Genomic DNA, 15,420 nt, shown 5'->3' with positions numbered 1-15,420 from the left:
AACAAACCTCTACCCAGGGAGTCCGTTGGGTCTCGGCGCTGCGGCAGTTGACTTCCCGTCGACTGGGTCACACTGCCTGGGGAGAATAACCTGCTGCACAAACTAGACTTAACTTACTCTAACTCTCAAAAGCCAAAAATTCTATTACGTTAAATATTCGGGGATGCTCCACACAATACTCTATTGGTGCTGGCCGAATAGGTGCACCCTCGATTAACTCCTGCAGTCGAGGTAATCGATCTTCCACAATTCGAAATAATTAATTGTCCAAATCGAGTTAAGCTCACACAACATCGAGTAGAACGTTCCACACTTTCGCACGAGTTCAACACGATATTCAGCTGGGAGGCCAACCGCCCGAAGATCGAACTAGGACTCAACATGAACTTCACTGGAGGGGACTTCTCCGCCCGGTCCTCCCTGCAGCTCGGCCGGGTGGGGGTGGAGTTGTATGGGGAGGCGGAGCGTTCTCTGATGTGAGATCATTACGCTGGTGTGCAAGACGTTCGCGCTTGCGCTGCCGCCTCAAGTTTCTATTGCTTCTCTATTGTAATGCAGTAGCTACAATAGCTATGCTAGAAAACGCGAGCCGCTAAGTTCTCGGTTCTTAGAAAAAGACTAGGTGACTATCCAGTGAATACTCCAATGTCTGGGCAACCCGCCTGACGCTAAGTGACTACTAATGCTTTGCTACACTGTGCTAACTGACTGCACGCTACCGCGACTTAAAGTCGGATTGTAATGATGTTGTCGGGCGACGAGCGATGAAGCTGACGCCCTTGGGAAAGGGAAAGGGGCGCTCACAAAAAACTGGAAGCGACGACTTCCTTCCGCTACCCTCATTACAAAGAAAAGAAAAAAGAGAAGACGAGGAACTAAACCCCACAAGAAAGGAACGCTTTCCCTATCTTCCGGACAACATCTAAACGTAGCTCCGTAGGTACCGGTCGAAACAAATCTCTACCCAGGGAGTCCGTTGGGTCTCGGCGCTACGGCAGTTGACTTCCCGTCGACTGGGTCACACTGCCTGAGAAGAATAACCTGGTGCACACACTAAACGTAATTTGCTCTAAGTTATAAGAATCAAAACATTCTATTCCTTTAACTACTCGAGGCTGCTCCCCACAGTGTTTTGCTGGTGCTGGCTGAACAGGTGCTTCTCGATTGACTCCCTCAACCAAGGTGATCAATCTTCCGCAATCGAAATAACCAACTTTTTTCGGGCGGTCAGAGTGTAGCTCTCTGCGAGACTCGATTAGAGGTCTTGAGGTAGTCGGTAACTGATCCGGTCTGCTTTACTTTCCTAAGCTTTTTCTCCGCATCTTAAAATCCCGTAGGACTGAAGTGCTCCAAATTTCTTTGCTTGAACTCCACCAGGTCCGCGGCCTGGTACTTAGAGTGGGCGGACCATTGCATCGTTTCCTGTTCAAATGTCGCCAACGCCGTGCGGAGCTCCTTTCCAGGTGTCACCTCTCCCGCCTCCAAGTAATACTCCATAGGCGTGACCCAAGCCATCGGCCTCTCCCCGCTGAATCTCGGGGGTGGCAGCAGCTGTGCTCTCGCGATTTTTATAGGCATATCCCTTCCAGGGTACAGTGCCAGGATTGTCTTGAGGGACGATGTCATCCGTCTCTGCGGCATGTCTTCGTCTGCCTTCATCGAATGCTCCATCGTGGCAGGTGTTCTTGTCGTATCCAGAATGGTAGGCGTCGACACACAACGTGGTGGCGTGCAGCGTCTTTTTGGCGGCGAAACCCTGCGTCCTTCGGACACCTTTTCGTCGCCGACGAATAGACGGGTTAACGGTGGTCATACTGCGGCTGTTAACCCTAAGTGAACTGGATCATCGCATGGCAGAAACCGTCTGCGGATTGAATCGCTCCCAGCCGGTACCCCCAAAAATGTCGTAAGTCGATGCCCAAATGTCATAAGTCGATGCCTTCATGCGTTCTGGGCTAGCTTCCGAGATGATTTGCTCACAAGAAAAACCCAACATATTAAAGACCCCACGGAGCAACCTGCGACATGTGGCAGTCAAACCTGTGTTCTTGGTTCACAAATACTGGTTCCCATTTAGTACGGGCACGGAGGCCGAAGGGGAGAGATGCCGCGTAACCGGCACGAAAGAGCAGAGAAAAAGAACTGCCCGTACTTAGCCATGGTGGTCATATTTGCCCATCTCTCCGTTCGCCGGTCAGTAGGGCTGGTGAGAGGGGGAGGGGGACCCTCCTATCCTGTCAGTGTCTCCAGGTCTCTATGTGCGTTATGACAGTGTTGCTGCAGTACTCTCCTTCCTGCACGATACTGCAGATGTGCTGTTACGTTTACGAGGCGTAGTCCACGTGCTGACTCTCGGGGGTGGTGCCGAAAGCGCGTAGACTCAGTATGTATTGACACTCCAGATAGTAGTCACGAAGAACGCTCCGTGACAGGTACACGACCTGCCGATGCAAGCTGGCATCTGGGAAGGAAATACTGAGCTACTGGTCCCCGAAATGGGCCAACAACTTCTGATCGGGGTTTGGCTCATTACGAAGGCAGTCCCAGTGTGAAACACGCGGTCGGGGGGGAATGAGCTTTTCTAGCGGAAATCTGCACAGACCGGCCTGCTGCGGCCCCCACTCGCTCGGAGACTTGGCAGAAGAACAGCCCAGGGGCGCGCCTGGGAAGGATGCGACGGATGTAAGGAAGGGCGAAAGAGAGAAGCACGCTACGAAAACAAACCGTCCAAGAATAGGACGGACGGGAAGATGGAAGAGAAGCCTTCACGCTGGCAGAGTGCCCGCTGGGAATGTATATCGAGGGCCGGCAGTCAGCTTCTCAGGAAGGGTGACGCAGAGCCTTTTCGAGCAAGGTAACTTCTGTCCCTCTGGCTCTTCTACGCACTCGTCTGAGTTTCCGCTCAGCCACGGCACGGACTCCAGGGGCGTCCAGGCACCTCCGACCTGGCTGGACCCGCGGCAGCGCGTCAGGATCGCGTTCCGAGCTGCAGCGACCGCGCGATCCAATTTCCGTCCCATGTGAACATGCAGGTGTGTGTAGCCTCCGCGATGATCGCGCCTTCGAGCCTAACTCTTTTCTTGCCAACCAGAAACTCCTTCAACTTTTTCGGTGTGTTTTCGAATCACTCGAGTCCGCTGGGAGAGCTTGGGGTTATCTTCGGGTAATTGATTCGATGTCGGTCCCTCGCTTGTCCGCCAAGGCGGAGCCTTGAACAGTAAGGTCAGTTGCAGCCATAGCTGTTATGGCGCTTCGTCTGACTCTGTGGTCCTGTTGCTACTGCTGTCTTGGTACTCGGCTTTTGCGCTGAGGGAGGCCTTCGCAGTTGAAACTGGAGCAGCTGCGAAAGGCTCGAAGCCCCAAAACATGAGCGGGGTGTCGCTGTTATACCGTCCGTCCCTTCCCTTTCTGAAAAGAACCCTACTCTCCGTCGCTCCCTGTTCTTTTCTCTTAACCGGATGTCTTCACTTAGTCGGCCTTTCAAATCAAAGTTCTGGCTGCTTCCCTGTGGGCTTTGTTCCCAGGACGAACAAAGATAGGTTTTCCCCGGTCCTCATCGTCCGAGGTCCTACGCTCTCAGGAGCGTTTCGCCTCGCGTGGACTGCTAGTGTGCGGTGGGTTTAAAGTCGAGGCAGCATGCACCGCTTTTTGACTGTGACTTCTCTCTGAACCTGAGCTCGGACCCGGTTATGCAAATGTAAAACTTCCTCGGGCAAGGTGCGTTCGATGGCTGTATGCTCGCGTGTTCTTAGACCGTTTGTCGGCCAGCGTTTGATAGGACATGGCCTCACACAACGCTTCGCTTCCGGTGAGAGGCCTGCGCCACGGCCCTTTGTGCCCTGACTGTGTTGTTTTTCTATCGCTTCCTCTTTCGAGAACGTTTTCCACTTGCTCTGCCGTACGTCGGGGTCTCCCCGGCTCCGCACACCGTGCTCATTGTCGGGCGACACAAGGCGGGAGCCTCCACCCCTACTCTAATTGCCGCAGTTAGGTCCTGGCGCGAGTCCAGCACTCCACGCGAAGTTCCTGTTGCTTTGCTTGGGGTATTTGCAATATTCTCTCATCTCTTTAACACACCCGACATGTCCGGCCGCCACGTCTGGAAGGGACCTCTCGTCTCTGCCGGGTGGAAGGGTTCCGACTTTCCAAGAACAAAGTGAAGCCACTTTTCTCCAGTGGGGTGATAGCGCGCGAATCGAGCGAGACGTGTCGTGGTGGTAACCACACTAGACGGCTTCTAACCGCGTTGCTCCTGGACCCTCCCGTAACAGAAGCGGTATAGGAACGCGCGGTGACGGTTTATACGCGTGTCAGACAAGGGGGGAGACTGTCTACGCTGCTGTCCAAGATGCAAGATGTTTTCAGGTCAGGTTCGTAAGTATGTCGACTCCGCACTGGAGTCCTACTTGTCTCCGTTTGTTGATTCCTTTGACAAAGAGGGTGTGCCGCTCAGCCACACCCGAAAAACATCTAACCTTCGAACCCCGGAGGACGCAGAGTTTCTGGGCACGCGCCGGAAAGATGGAGAGGCGACTGGAGGCCGAGAATTCACAGACAAAGGGAACAGGAAGGTCGGTGTCTACCGAAAAGACGAAGCTTGCTTTTCTAGCGCTTCCGCGGCCCCAGATAGAAAAACGCGACTGTCGGGCTCTTTTTTTAGGTGGCCGTGGCAACGAGGGAAAGAGGACAGAGAAGACGAGGACGCGCGGCCGGACAGCCGAAGGAGCTCTACAGCCAGCACCATGTCCAGGCCTTCAAGCCCAAGTACATCCTCCCAGAGGCGTAGAGATTCCTCGTCGAGCGATGACTCCGATAGTTCCAAAGGGCCGTCAGCGCGGACTCTCCATCCCCAAGATGACAAGACACCTGTTGCTTCTTCTCGAGGGGAGGAGACCGTGGGGGCGAGCAGTAGCCGCGGAGATATTCTCTACACGAATATCCGACTGAAGCCAAACTTGCTCTCTTGTGTAGGGCTGCCTTTCACTCTCTCTCAAGGTGTAATATCTTCATTACGCATTAGCATTCCACCGCTTTTGTCCCTCTTGCCGATAGTTGTTTCTGTCGAAGATGTTTTGCTTCTGTTTACTCCTCTTCCGTCAAGCACGTGGAATCCAGCGGAAATAAGACGCCAAGCACAGGAACGCCGGCGTGCTCTTATTGCCAACCTCGAGCAACGCATTGAGGGCCAGATACGCAAACACCTCCGATCTCCGCAGGAACGCCAGGGTGCCTCGGCATCGCACGGGAATCTCTTTGGCGGCTTCTCTCAGTCCCAAGGCTTTTCTGGAGAAGGCAGGGCCGAGGTTTCTTGGGACAGACGCGGATCTGGAGACGGTTTCCACTGTGATCGTGACGGACAGAGCAACGCGGGCCCCGGCGGTGGGGGTGGGATAACAGGTGGAGCTGCTGGAAGTGTGCAAGCGTATATCCGAAGCAACATCGAACAGTGGCTGCTGGGACGCCTGAAGATTAGCATCCGCAATGTCCACATTCGTTACGAACATCCTGCCGGACTGAGCGGAGCCCCCTTCTCGTTCGGGATTGTGATACCCTTCATTTTTCTAAATCGGGCAGCGCCAAGTGTTCCGCTGGCGGGGGCCACTCGTGCTGCGGCAGCAGCGATGGCCGCTGTCGCAGCCCGGGGTAACGTAGACCGCGAGCGAGCAGGGCCCGCCGGGGACGAAAGGAGTGAAGGGAACGAGGATCTCTCACTGGGCAGATGTGACCCGCTGACAAGACGTGGCAGCATACCGCACTGGCTCTCCCGGAGACGGGAAGCGGACGAATATAAGCGTCGCGCTTTCGACGCCCCGGACCTCGAGCATCCTGAGAAGGCCTCTGGTTCAGGTGGTGCTCCGGCCGGACGTCTCTCAGGAAAGAATAACAAAGAGCCCTTAAGGAAGGTGAGTCTGGACATGCTAGGAATTCCAACCGCAAAGAACAGCAAGGAATCTTGTACGGTGACAGCAGAAGTGTACGCGATGGGGGACTGGTTGGGGAGGGGCGGTTACTGACCACGGACAAGATTCACTGTTGCTCTACATCCACATACAAAGTAGTGGTCTCTCACTATCGCAGGGACAGGCTAGCGGAGCTCAAGAAACAACTGGAGGCTGGAAGAGGGAGGCAAGGTGTCTGGCTCACTGGATGGTGGTGAGAGTGTGCAGTCCCTGGCGGTATGTGAGTGGGTGTGGCGGTGAAAGCCCCGAGATTCTGCTAGGACCTTACCGAAACAGCGAAGAGCCCTTCAAAATCCAGGGAGCGTCAGCTGACTCGGCTTTTTGTTCAGATCTACCAGGGTGTGCTTTTCTGATGCCGCTTGCCGTAATTGGTGAAAAGCGCGAGACTCGGTGTACGGTGGTCTGGGCTTTTTGCAGGTGCTGGTATGCAGCGTTGCAATCTACTGGAACAGCGGCGACTGGTGTTCAGTGAGCGACAAGCCAAACGCAATAGAACGTAGGCTGAAGAGGCATTTCCGTGGACACTACGTATGCCGTTGCCCGCTGATGACGCACGGGCCGGGGACCGGAGCTTGGCATACATTCCGTTACACTGGTTCTCAGTTTGAGGGGTCTGCATCCTTATTTTGTGTGTCGTTTGTTGCGTCGGGGGGTGCACGACTATGAGCAGTGGGCTTGCTTCGGCGCCCTGTATCCTCGCGGGTCGCGCGAGATGCGAGACTGCGTTCCGCGACGTGCCCATGCCGCGTGTGTCGCGGGAACAAGATGTTGGTCACCCGGCCAGAAGGTTGATTTGCCACGGACACTGGTGCTGCGCGTTTTGTTCGATACAGTGCTCTATCTCCTAGCGGCGCCGGTGTGGGCGTCGACTCCGGTAATGGCAGCTTCGGCCGCTGCTGCTGATGCGGAACGGGCAGCTGCGGAGGCAGCAGTCACTGCGTCAGGTGAAAGCAGTGGGAAAGGCGCGGCAGTGGTGTCGAGTCTGCTTTATCACCCACCGCCTCGTCCACCACTGCCTGTCTGCACAAGTATTGACCTTCGCGAAGAGACAGGCAAGGAAGACAAAGCCCAGGAGCGGGTTGTCTACCCGTCTTTGTCTCCTGCCGCTTTCGCCAGCGTGAAGAAGAGAGACCCCGACCTTAGCAACAGCGCTTGGCTGCTACACCTATCGTTTTTCGAGTTTGCTATTGCGCTTCGGCCCCGCGACCAGAATGCCGCCTCCAGCGTCGACATTTCTATTGAGGGAGACATTGATCCAGTTGTTGTCCACCTCGACCGGGTAACATCCGAACACGCATTCGTGGACAGTTTCCTGGAACCCCGTTTTTTCGTTCGTGAATACTGATGCACGTTGGGGGTCTCCAGGCACCCCCAGTTGGCAGCAGAGCTCCGATTGCTTGAGGCTAGCGAATTAGTTAGTGACAACCTGGCCATTTTGTCCTACGGGGGGGTTGGGAACCTGCAGGCTGGGTTTCGACGGCAAGTTGCTGACAGGTGACCCAGAGCCGCGTGCTTCGAACTAGCTGCAAGGCGTTACGTGTCTTCTTCTGGAGGTTGGCCTGTGGATTCTGTGGTGGTTTCTTCGCAGGACGTAATTAACGATGTCACAGCCTTCAAAGGACATGTGGATGCTTTTGAGTTCTTCAAATCCATTGTGTACGTACGGGCTCGGCTGTTGTCGGGAGACCGTGTAGCGGTTCGGCACGTCTCAGCTGAGGTTAAGTCTCTGTTGTAATGCACACCATGCCGACAGAAAGAGCTTCAACCGCTCAAGAGCTTCCTGGCAGTAGGTGTCAACCACGCTTCGTCCTCTGTATTGCCTGACACCTTTCCTGACGGGACTAGCTGAGCTGTCCCGAACGTGTTTGGCGCGTCTTCTGAGGGAAACGGTCTGAAGTTTTAGCATGCTTTGTAATCACGGCTCAAGCTGTAGGACGCTGGGGAACAAGGAGAGTCACCAATGTTATCGAGCTGTATTTGAATGCCTACACGGTCTATTAGTTGGATCGTGGCCTGTGCGGTAGCTCTCTTGACGCTCTGAAGTCTTCTTTAGCAGAGCTGTGCTATCTGCGCTATTGATAAATTTCTGTCCTGCTATTGTGTTGCCCTCAGCCTGGTAACTCCGGCACTTTTTCTCGCTTTGCGGGAGAGCCCTCGCAAACCCCCCCTGCGCGACCGCGTTACCGCGCTCCACAATCCCTCTGACAACCGCGGTGCCAACACGGAATGTGTCGGCAGTGCCGCGCCGCACTGCATGTCTCTGAGAGTGTCACCTTCGATGCCACCCAGTTGCTGTGAATCACGTCCACTGACGGCAGGGCGGTTAGGGAGAGGCGACTCGGGAGCAGACAGCCCCGGCAGTCTCTGTTTCTCCGACGGAGGATCTCCGAATTCAGTTTTCTCTGGCTCACGTTCTGACGTTGTTCGTCAGCGGTGGCGTTTTGCAGTCAAAGCAGTGATTTGGCTACGAGCGCTGCGGGCCGTTGGCTCCTCTTTAGCTTCCCTTTTCTCACCCGTAGTCATTACTATACTGCGACATCACAAAGCGTACGTCGATCTGAGGTGCAGACACCGCTGTGAAGCAGCCAAGGCCCGCGCGGCTCGCGCGAATTCGTCGATGTTTTTAGGGCGGTTTAGGTCTTCCACAGGGACTGGTGTCCCGTCTGAGAAGGACTTGCTTAAAGATCTGCGGCGTATGGAAGAAGAAGAACTTCTGTACTTGCCCACGGAGCTGTTAGTCCTGTGGTACCGGCAGGCTGTCCTAGATCCGGGTCTTCCTGCATACGATCTGTTCCTTCTGCACCGACATGCTCCACTGGGGGCTGAGCCGGCGGGAATGCCTGGAGAGGTGCCTACTGCTCGGGATCTCGAGCCTTACGGAGGCGCACTCGTGAGACCAGCTGGCGTCGAGAAGTCAGGGTCACGCGGTCTCAGTTTGCGCTCCGTCATGCTATCTGTTCCCGATGCGGACTCCGCGTGGTGGCCTTCATTGGTGGAACCCAGCCTTCCTCCTCTGTCTTTACCTCCCTTCACTTTGACAGCTTCTCTGCTACCGCGGCGCGTGTACAACATGGTGCGAAACCTGTTTCCTGGGACAAGCGGTGCGCCGCGGGATGCCAGCCCTCTGTCTATTGGTCGCCGGATGCGGCAACACTTCTCCCTGGGTCGTTTTCGACAAGGCGCGGGCAGGGCCCACCTCTCTTGGCAGTACGGACGCCGTGGGTTCGCCGGGCCGTGGTCGTCCCAGCACCAGTCTGCGGAGGATGAGTGGACTGAGTCGGTGCCAGGATACCTTGCTTCGGCGTTTCCTCAGCAAACCGAAATCCTCGAGCAGGCGGACTACCACTTGTCAAGAGGACAGGACTCTGGTTTTAGCGGGAGCGGTTACGGGGGAAATTCAAGCGTCTCCTTATTGACGGGTGGCGAGGCTGACCACAGCTACCTCGGAAAGCCGTACCAGTGGTCTTCGCAGCCCGAGAACAGCGCGCCACCCTGGGGACCTGTCAGCCGAGCGGGGCCTCCTGTGACTCGTGGAATGCAGGCTTCCCCCTCGTGGTCCCCAGAAAATAGAGGAGGGGACACCGGCTCGGCAAGCGGGGTAGGAGGTGATGAGAGGGAATTCTCAGCAGGACAGTTTGGGATGCAAAGAAACGTGTGCACTGAACACACTTCAGGAAATCTTTTTCTCGTTCATGGCGCCGAAGTGCGTGATACAGACCATCATCCGTGGGAGGACGGCCAGCAACCCTGGCAGAAGCAGCAGGCTGGACTGCGACCAGCCGCTGCGTTCTACAGAGTTGGTCAAGAGCAGACTGGTTCTGTAGCTCTCTCGCGTTCTCGCGCTGAACGTGGTGGTGCCTGGGGGGACAACGGCGCAAGATCAGCCGGTATGCCTGAACTGCTAGGCGATCCCGCTGTTCATCCAAACGCGCAGGCTTCTTTGAGACCCCCCATTTCACGCCAGCAGGGTCTCGCGACGGTTCCCGAAGTGAGAGGAAGGGAGCATCTGGGCCCTTCGGAGAGCGAAAGGAGTGTCCGACCGCGGGGGAACATGGAGGGAGGGTCCCACGCCCTCTCAGCTACTTCAGCAGCTGCTCGAAGCAACGCAGGGGTATCAGTCACTCTCACAGTGAGCGCGCTTGGACTGCGTCTACACCACCTCGAGGAGCAGGACCTGGCCAGGCGGTTCCAGTGGAGACTGATTGAGGACAGCTTTGACGATCCGAGGCTGCTTCCGCCAGGAGGTGTTAGTGTTGCTCGGTCTGAGGTTCCAACGGGACAGCTGAAAACGCATAGCGCAGTGCTTCGAGGAGGCTGTTGTCTTAGCAGAAAATGGACGCACATGCCACCGGAAGTCCAAGCAAGTGTAGATTCCGCGGGTGTCGGCGCTGTGCTCGTAAGTATGCCGGGAAAGAGACGCGAGCGCCGGGCTGTGAAGACTGGTTTCCGGCCACATCCCGTCAGTGCCTGGAGAGTAGAGAACGGAGTCGAGCTTCCGGAGTCAGCACTGGTTTCGGCGGGGCAAAGGGGGAGGGGCGTTGATGCGCATCGAACCATCACGCGGGGACAGATGAGGCAAAAAAGGACACGTGGTTTAAGAGGAGCTATGGAGACTCGCCTCGTGGATGAAGGGGAATGGAACCAAGCGCAACATTTTTTGCCGGGACTCCGGATACCCCGCTGGGGAGATGCTGTTGACATAATGCTCTATGACGTGGGCTTTCAGTGGCAGTTGATTTCAGCACGACATTCGGGACAGGGGGACATTTCGTGCCGAGCAGAACGGAGCAGTAATGAAGTACTCGAGTCACGATCTTTCTCCACCAGGGGACTCGTGGACCCAGCGTCTGCCTGGAAAAGCCCGGGCCTTCCCGGTCAAACTCAGCCGGAAGCCGGCATGGTCGCCGGTTTGAGCGTCGCGGAGGACAAAGGAAAAAGTCTGAGGACGTGGATACTCCCTGGAGAGCGGTGTGTGTTTTGGTGGTTTTCTGTCACTAACGGCTATGCAGGACCAGCGGAGCCATCATGGAGTGAGTGTTGTTAGCCAGACCTGCTTGGCTTTTGTGGCGTTGAGTTAGGACACTTCATTCGTCATCTGTGCTGCAGGAGAATAGAGCAGACAGCAATAAGAGAAGGATGGTTCCCCGAAGATCTCGCATACACTACTAGGAAAACAGTGTGCGGCGGCAAAGTGGCGGGGGGGCGTCGTGTGTCGTATTCCAGGGATTTCAAGTATTCGAACGACCCTCGTTCGTGCGTGTGTCCCAGATCGTCCCTGTACCATGCCAATTGTATTCTATGGTGAGCGTCGTGTATAGCTGTTTCAGACAGAATTGCAATGCTTTGGTCAGCATCAGATGCATCTGTATTTAGGTTCGAGGTCTCATCGAACAGCACGCCCGTCAAGCAATGTGTGCTCTACAGACTGGGGCTTGCTCTTTGTTACTAGAAGATTGGTGACAAAGGACACGGGATCCGACGGGTGTTGTAAGAGGCGTTGGCTGCTTCGTCTGTTAGTCGTCCAGCAAAGACAAACCACGTCGGCAGCGCTCCTAGGCCCCAAGTATATTCGGCACATGCGGAAGGCGACTGGAGAGGAAATTCACGTTTTTGTTCTGCAACTCGCCGTCAGTTTCTGTGTCGTTTGAGTTTCCACAGAGCACGGCTGCCCTGTTGACGCAGCGTTCTACGGGTTGCTCCCTCCGCCCTCTTCTATTGAGCGACTTCATCAAACTCTCTCCGAACGCCTACGTTTGACTGCACAGAACGACGCCTCGTCGTGGTGCTGTCTCCGCGAATCAAGCGAAGACGGACAACAGCGCTGGTGTGGTGGCTCGGACGAGGACATACAGGGAGGGGTGCAGTCTCCTCAGCGGACCCGAGAAAGTCCTTCAGCCGATGTTAATCCCACAGGCTTGGCAGGCTCTTCTAGAGCGCCCCTATCAGGTCGCGGAGTCTGCAACGAGTTGACGGGCCCGGCTCGCAACTTAGCGACACGCGGTTACCAGACGAAGGTGCTCTTAGAGACTGAAAGCCCTGTCTCCATGCCCGCTGCACCGCCTCAGCGTCGTCTGCCAACGCATAGTCGCCCCCGGGTAAGCAGTGTCACCCCCCTGAGAGGTGGTGCCTGGGCCTAGAAACGTGGGCGTTTCGCGCGGGAAACCATTGTACGACTTGCACCCCCTCGTTATGGTCCACTCAAAGTAAACCTAGCGAAAACTGCCCGTTGCTGCGTTCGCCTCACGTAGATGCCGAGGCCATGTAGGCCATGGCTGCTGACACGGTTAGCTCTCCATCTGACAGTGTGTCAAGTCCGTGCGAGGTGTCTGGCTGTGTCCCTTCCTCAACAGGATGTCGGGGACGGTTCGCGGCCCGTCTCAAACCAACCCCCTCACACGGCGGAAAGCCTTGCGGTCACATCAGTGCAGTCACCGCTGAAACAACGTTCAACGTTTGCTGCGCAACTGAAGACGCGCCTGTTCAGCGGGCTTCGGCGAAGCGAGAAGCCTGACTTTCCTTCTCGGTTGATGCCGGCGCGGCCTGGTACCCTGCGGTTTCGGAAATCCACCACGACCCGTCCCCAGCTGAGCCGTGTCGGCACGAGATTGGCTCGAGGGCCTGTAGGCATCAGCCGGCGGCGGTCAGGAAACTCTGACTGGGGGTCTTCTGTAGGTTCCCAGTCTTCCAGAGAAGTCTGCAGCTCCACCGGCAGTTCGGTATCACATCAGGAAGTCCCCTCTACAGTTGGTAAAGGCACTGCCGCGGCTGCGTCGAGACATGGACACTCCTCCACCTCCTCTTCGCTTTCGCGGTCTCTTTCACCGGGTGGTGAAGACGGCTCTGATGGGGGCTGGGGTGCGGCACACAGGAAACGCTTCGAGCGTGAAGTGCATCCGGATGTGGGAGGGTCTGGGACCATGTTACTACGGTGCTCGTGTTCCCCAACTACTCTGAGCTGCGATATTTCCATGCCTTTTTTCTTGTTGTCTCCGGCTCTTCTCCGTTTCCTTACATCTGTTTCGAAGCTGCTGGAAAGCCCTGCTTCGGCGTCTGCGCGGCTGCGGTTCTACGAAGAAGGCGCGGAGGGAGGCGGTGACAGCTCGCAGGCCATAATTTCTCGGCGAAATGGCCTTCTCGCCAGATGTAACGCCCGACGCGTCGGTGGACACAGAGTGGACTTTTCTGCCAAGCCGACTGTAGACAGCGAGCTGGCGCTTCCTCTGTACATACCACTGGCGATCCCAAGTCTGCCGCCGCCGTCCTCGTCCGCATGTCTGACGGCTTGCCTCGTGGCGGCCGACGAGGCTGCGGATATGGCGTGTCGAGAGGCTACCGCTACAGCTTCAACGACGGCCCCACCCGTGGCCTACCTGAAAGTAGAGCGGACGAAGGACACGGAGAACAACGGTGTCACAACACGAAGTTGCAGCACTGGAAACCAGGGTGCATCTGCCTTCTCGTTCATTGTAACTCCGACGTCATCTCCGTCCTCTTCGTTTTCGGCTGCATACCGCGCTGTTCTCGACGACGTATTGGACCACTCGGGGCAGTGTCACTCGGACAGCTCAGGGCACTCGGAGTGCGGGGAAAATGCAGAGGAGACTTTTCCTCCGCAAAGCGCCAGCGGGACGAAGGGCGGTGTTAGCCGTCTGCGCCATGGTAGCGATTGCGATCCCCGCACGACGGAAGCCGCGAAGGCCGTACCGTCTCAGCCTCTGTTGCGGCGAGGGAGGGGGCGATTTTCCATCGATTATCTGCGAAGTTTAGCTGCTGCTGCCGCGACTACCGCTTTTGCAACGGTGTCTGAAGCAACGTCTCGGGCGGGAGCTGCTATCCTTCGAGCTGAGGCAGCAGTTCGCGCCAAGCAGGCACAGCTTCGGAATTCCCGGCATGGGTCTCAGTGGCACGATTTTCTGGCGTTGGAACACCTCTGTTTGCAGCATCAGCACTGGGTCGCAGACCACAGCCTGGCCGAGCAACGGACTCTTCAAGTTGAAATCTCCCACCTGCTTGTGCTATTGCCCACTGCGGCAGCTGGAATGCCTAAAGCACTCAGGCGTGCTCGATACAGATGGGGAGCGGGCTTAGAGCTAACGGGAACAGACTCGTCTGCATCTCCACGACAGCAGTCGTTCGTCTCCCACGCACGTAGTATTCCAATTGGACAAACTACTGACCTTTTCTGTGAGGAACAGCCAGAATCCGCGTGCAGTCGAGAGGGGATTTTCTCGTGGCCGCTGGCTCGGAAGGTTGCGGCTTCGCCTTTTTTCCAAATCATGCAGGAGACGCCCTCCCGCGCTCCCTGCGGCATTGTGTCCTGCCGGACTATCACAGCTGCAATGACTCCATCATCTTCCGCTTCGCCGCAGATCTGCGCTGCCGCTGTTGAGGGTCTTCAGATTGGTGTCTCTCCGCAGCTGCGGTATCTAATGCACGTTCTCGAGGCCCAGGTCGCGGTTGACGGTTTCCCCGGAGCCAACGCAGAAGCGAGTGGCCTGCTGTCGAAGCTGCCACGCGAGAAAGCCTCCAGGGAAGGGGGGGGGGCGGCGGAGGCCGGAAGGACAGCACAGATAACGTCAGGCGAGAATGCGGCAATGGATTTCCCACTGGGTAGGAGAGATCCTAGGGAGGCGGCAGAAGAAAGGAGTGTGGGCGACGATGCCACCGGACGACGGACACCGTTATTATCGGAGGGTCTTGACAATGTGGGTGATCCAGAGAGCCTGTCCAAGAAGGCAGACGGATCTGGATCGTGCTACCTGCTGCTGTCGTGCCCTGGCATTGCCGCGGAATTCCTCCAGAGACCTCCAAATACCGCTCTGGCCAGGGCAGATGGCATAAGCAAGTGAGCGTGCCACAGCACCTGCGGAGTGCTGCCACGCGGCCGAGCGGTGCCTCTTCCGTTCTTCAGTTCTTCTGTCGCCGGGTGCAGACGAGCTCTTTTTGTTGAATCTCATGGACGTACCTCTTACAGGAAAGGGAGTGCTTTCTTTACGACGTGCGCTTCATTATCTTGAGCGAAGTGGCCTGCGCGTGTTCGGCTCGAAAGCGGTATCTGAGCGGCCTGTTGGCAGCGGCGATCTTGCACAATGGAGTTCGTCAAGCACGCAGCTTGTGTTCACAGAATGACGGATACATCAAAAAACATCTGCCTCTCAGGGATGCAGTTTTTGCCGGACGCCGTCGCAGTGTGCAGCTCCTCTGACGCTTGGGGAAAGACAGCCGAGTCCCTTTGTCTTTTGCTGTGTGTTTTGGCAGAGAGGTCACCGTGCGCGTTGGTGTGGAGGCGGAAACAGTTGGGGCTATTCAGCGGCAGCGTCAGCTCATACGCCCCGAAACCCGTGGAAGCGACGGAAGCAGAACTGGTGTGTTCATTGTCTGGAGACGAGTTTACGAAAATTATTCATGTCGTCGGAGTAGCGCTCACTTACGTGCGACGCTGATCAGCATTCCGCCGGTA

The 15,420-nt window shown here is 56.5% G+C and overlaps 1 protein-coding gene across 1 annotated transcript in view; it reads left to right on the top strand.

Moving 5' to 3' along the window:
* Window positions 1–4,660: 4,660 nt before the first annotated feature.
* Window positions 4,661–15,420, top strand: part of CSUI_007874 (amine-terminal region of a tm vesicle-mediated sorter) — a gene marked incomplete at its 3' end in the record, with an annotated part of 28,811 nt that continues 18,051 nt past the window's right edge. The window contains exons 1-8 of the mRNA XM_068068017.1: window positions 4,661–5,903; window positions 6,378–6,456; window positions 6,794–7,239; window positions 7,549–7,695; window positions 8,073–10,990; window positions 11,619–12,055; window positions 12,311–14,805; window positions 15,219–15,417. Coding sequence (XP_067920005.1) covers window positions 8,215–10,990; window positions 11,619–12,055; window positions 12,311–14,805; window positions 15,219–15,417 — 5,907 coding nt within the window. The remainder of the gene's footprint in view (window positions 5,904–6,377; window positions 6,457–6,793; window positions 7,240–7,548; window positions 7,696–8,072; window positions 10,991–11,618; window positions 12,056–12,310; window positions 14,806–15,218; window positions 15,418–15,420) is intronic.

Source organism: Cystoisospora suis, assembly GCF_002600585.1.
Source record: "Cystoisospora suis strain Wien I chromosome Unknown contig_4245, whole genome shotgun sequence".
In the NCBI taxonomy this organism is placed as follows: Eukaryota; Apicomplexa; class Conoidasida; order Eucoccidiorida; family Sarcocystidae; genus Cystoisospora; species Cystoisospora suis.
This window is presented reverse-complemented; position numbering and strand designations above follow the sequence as displayed.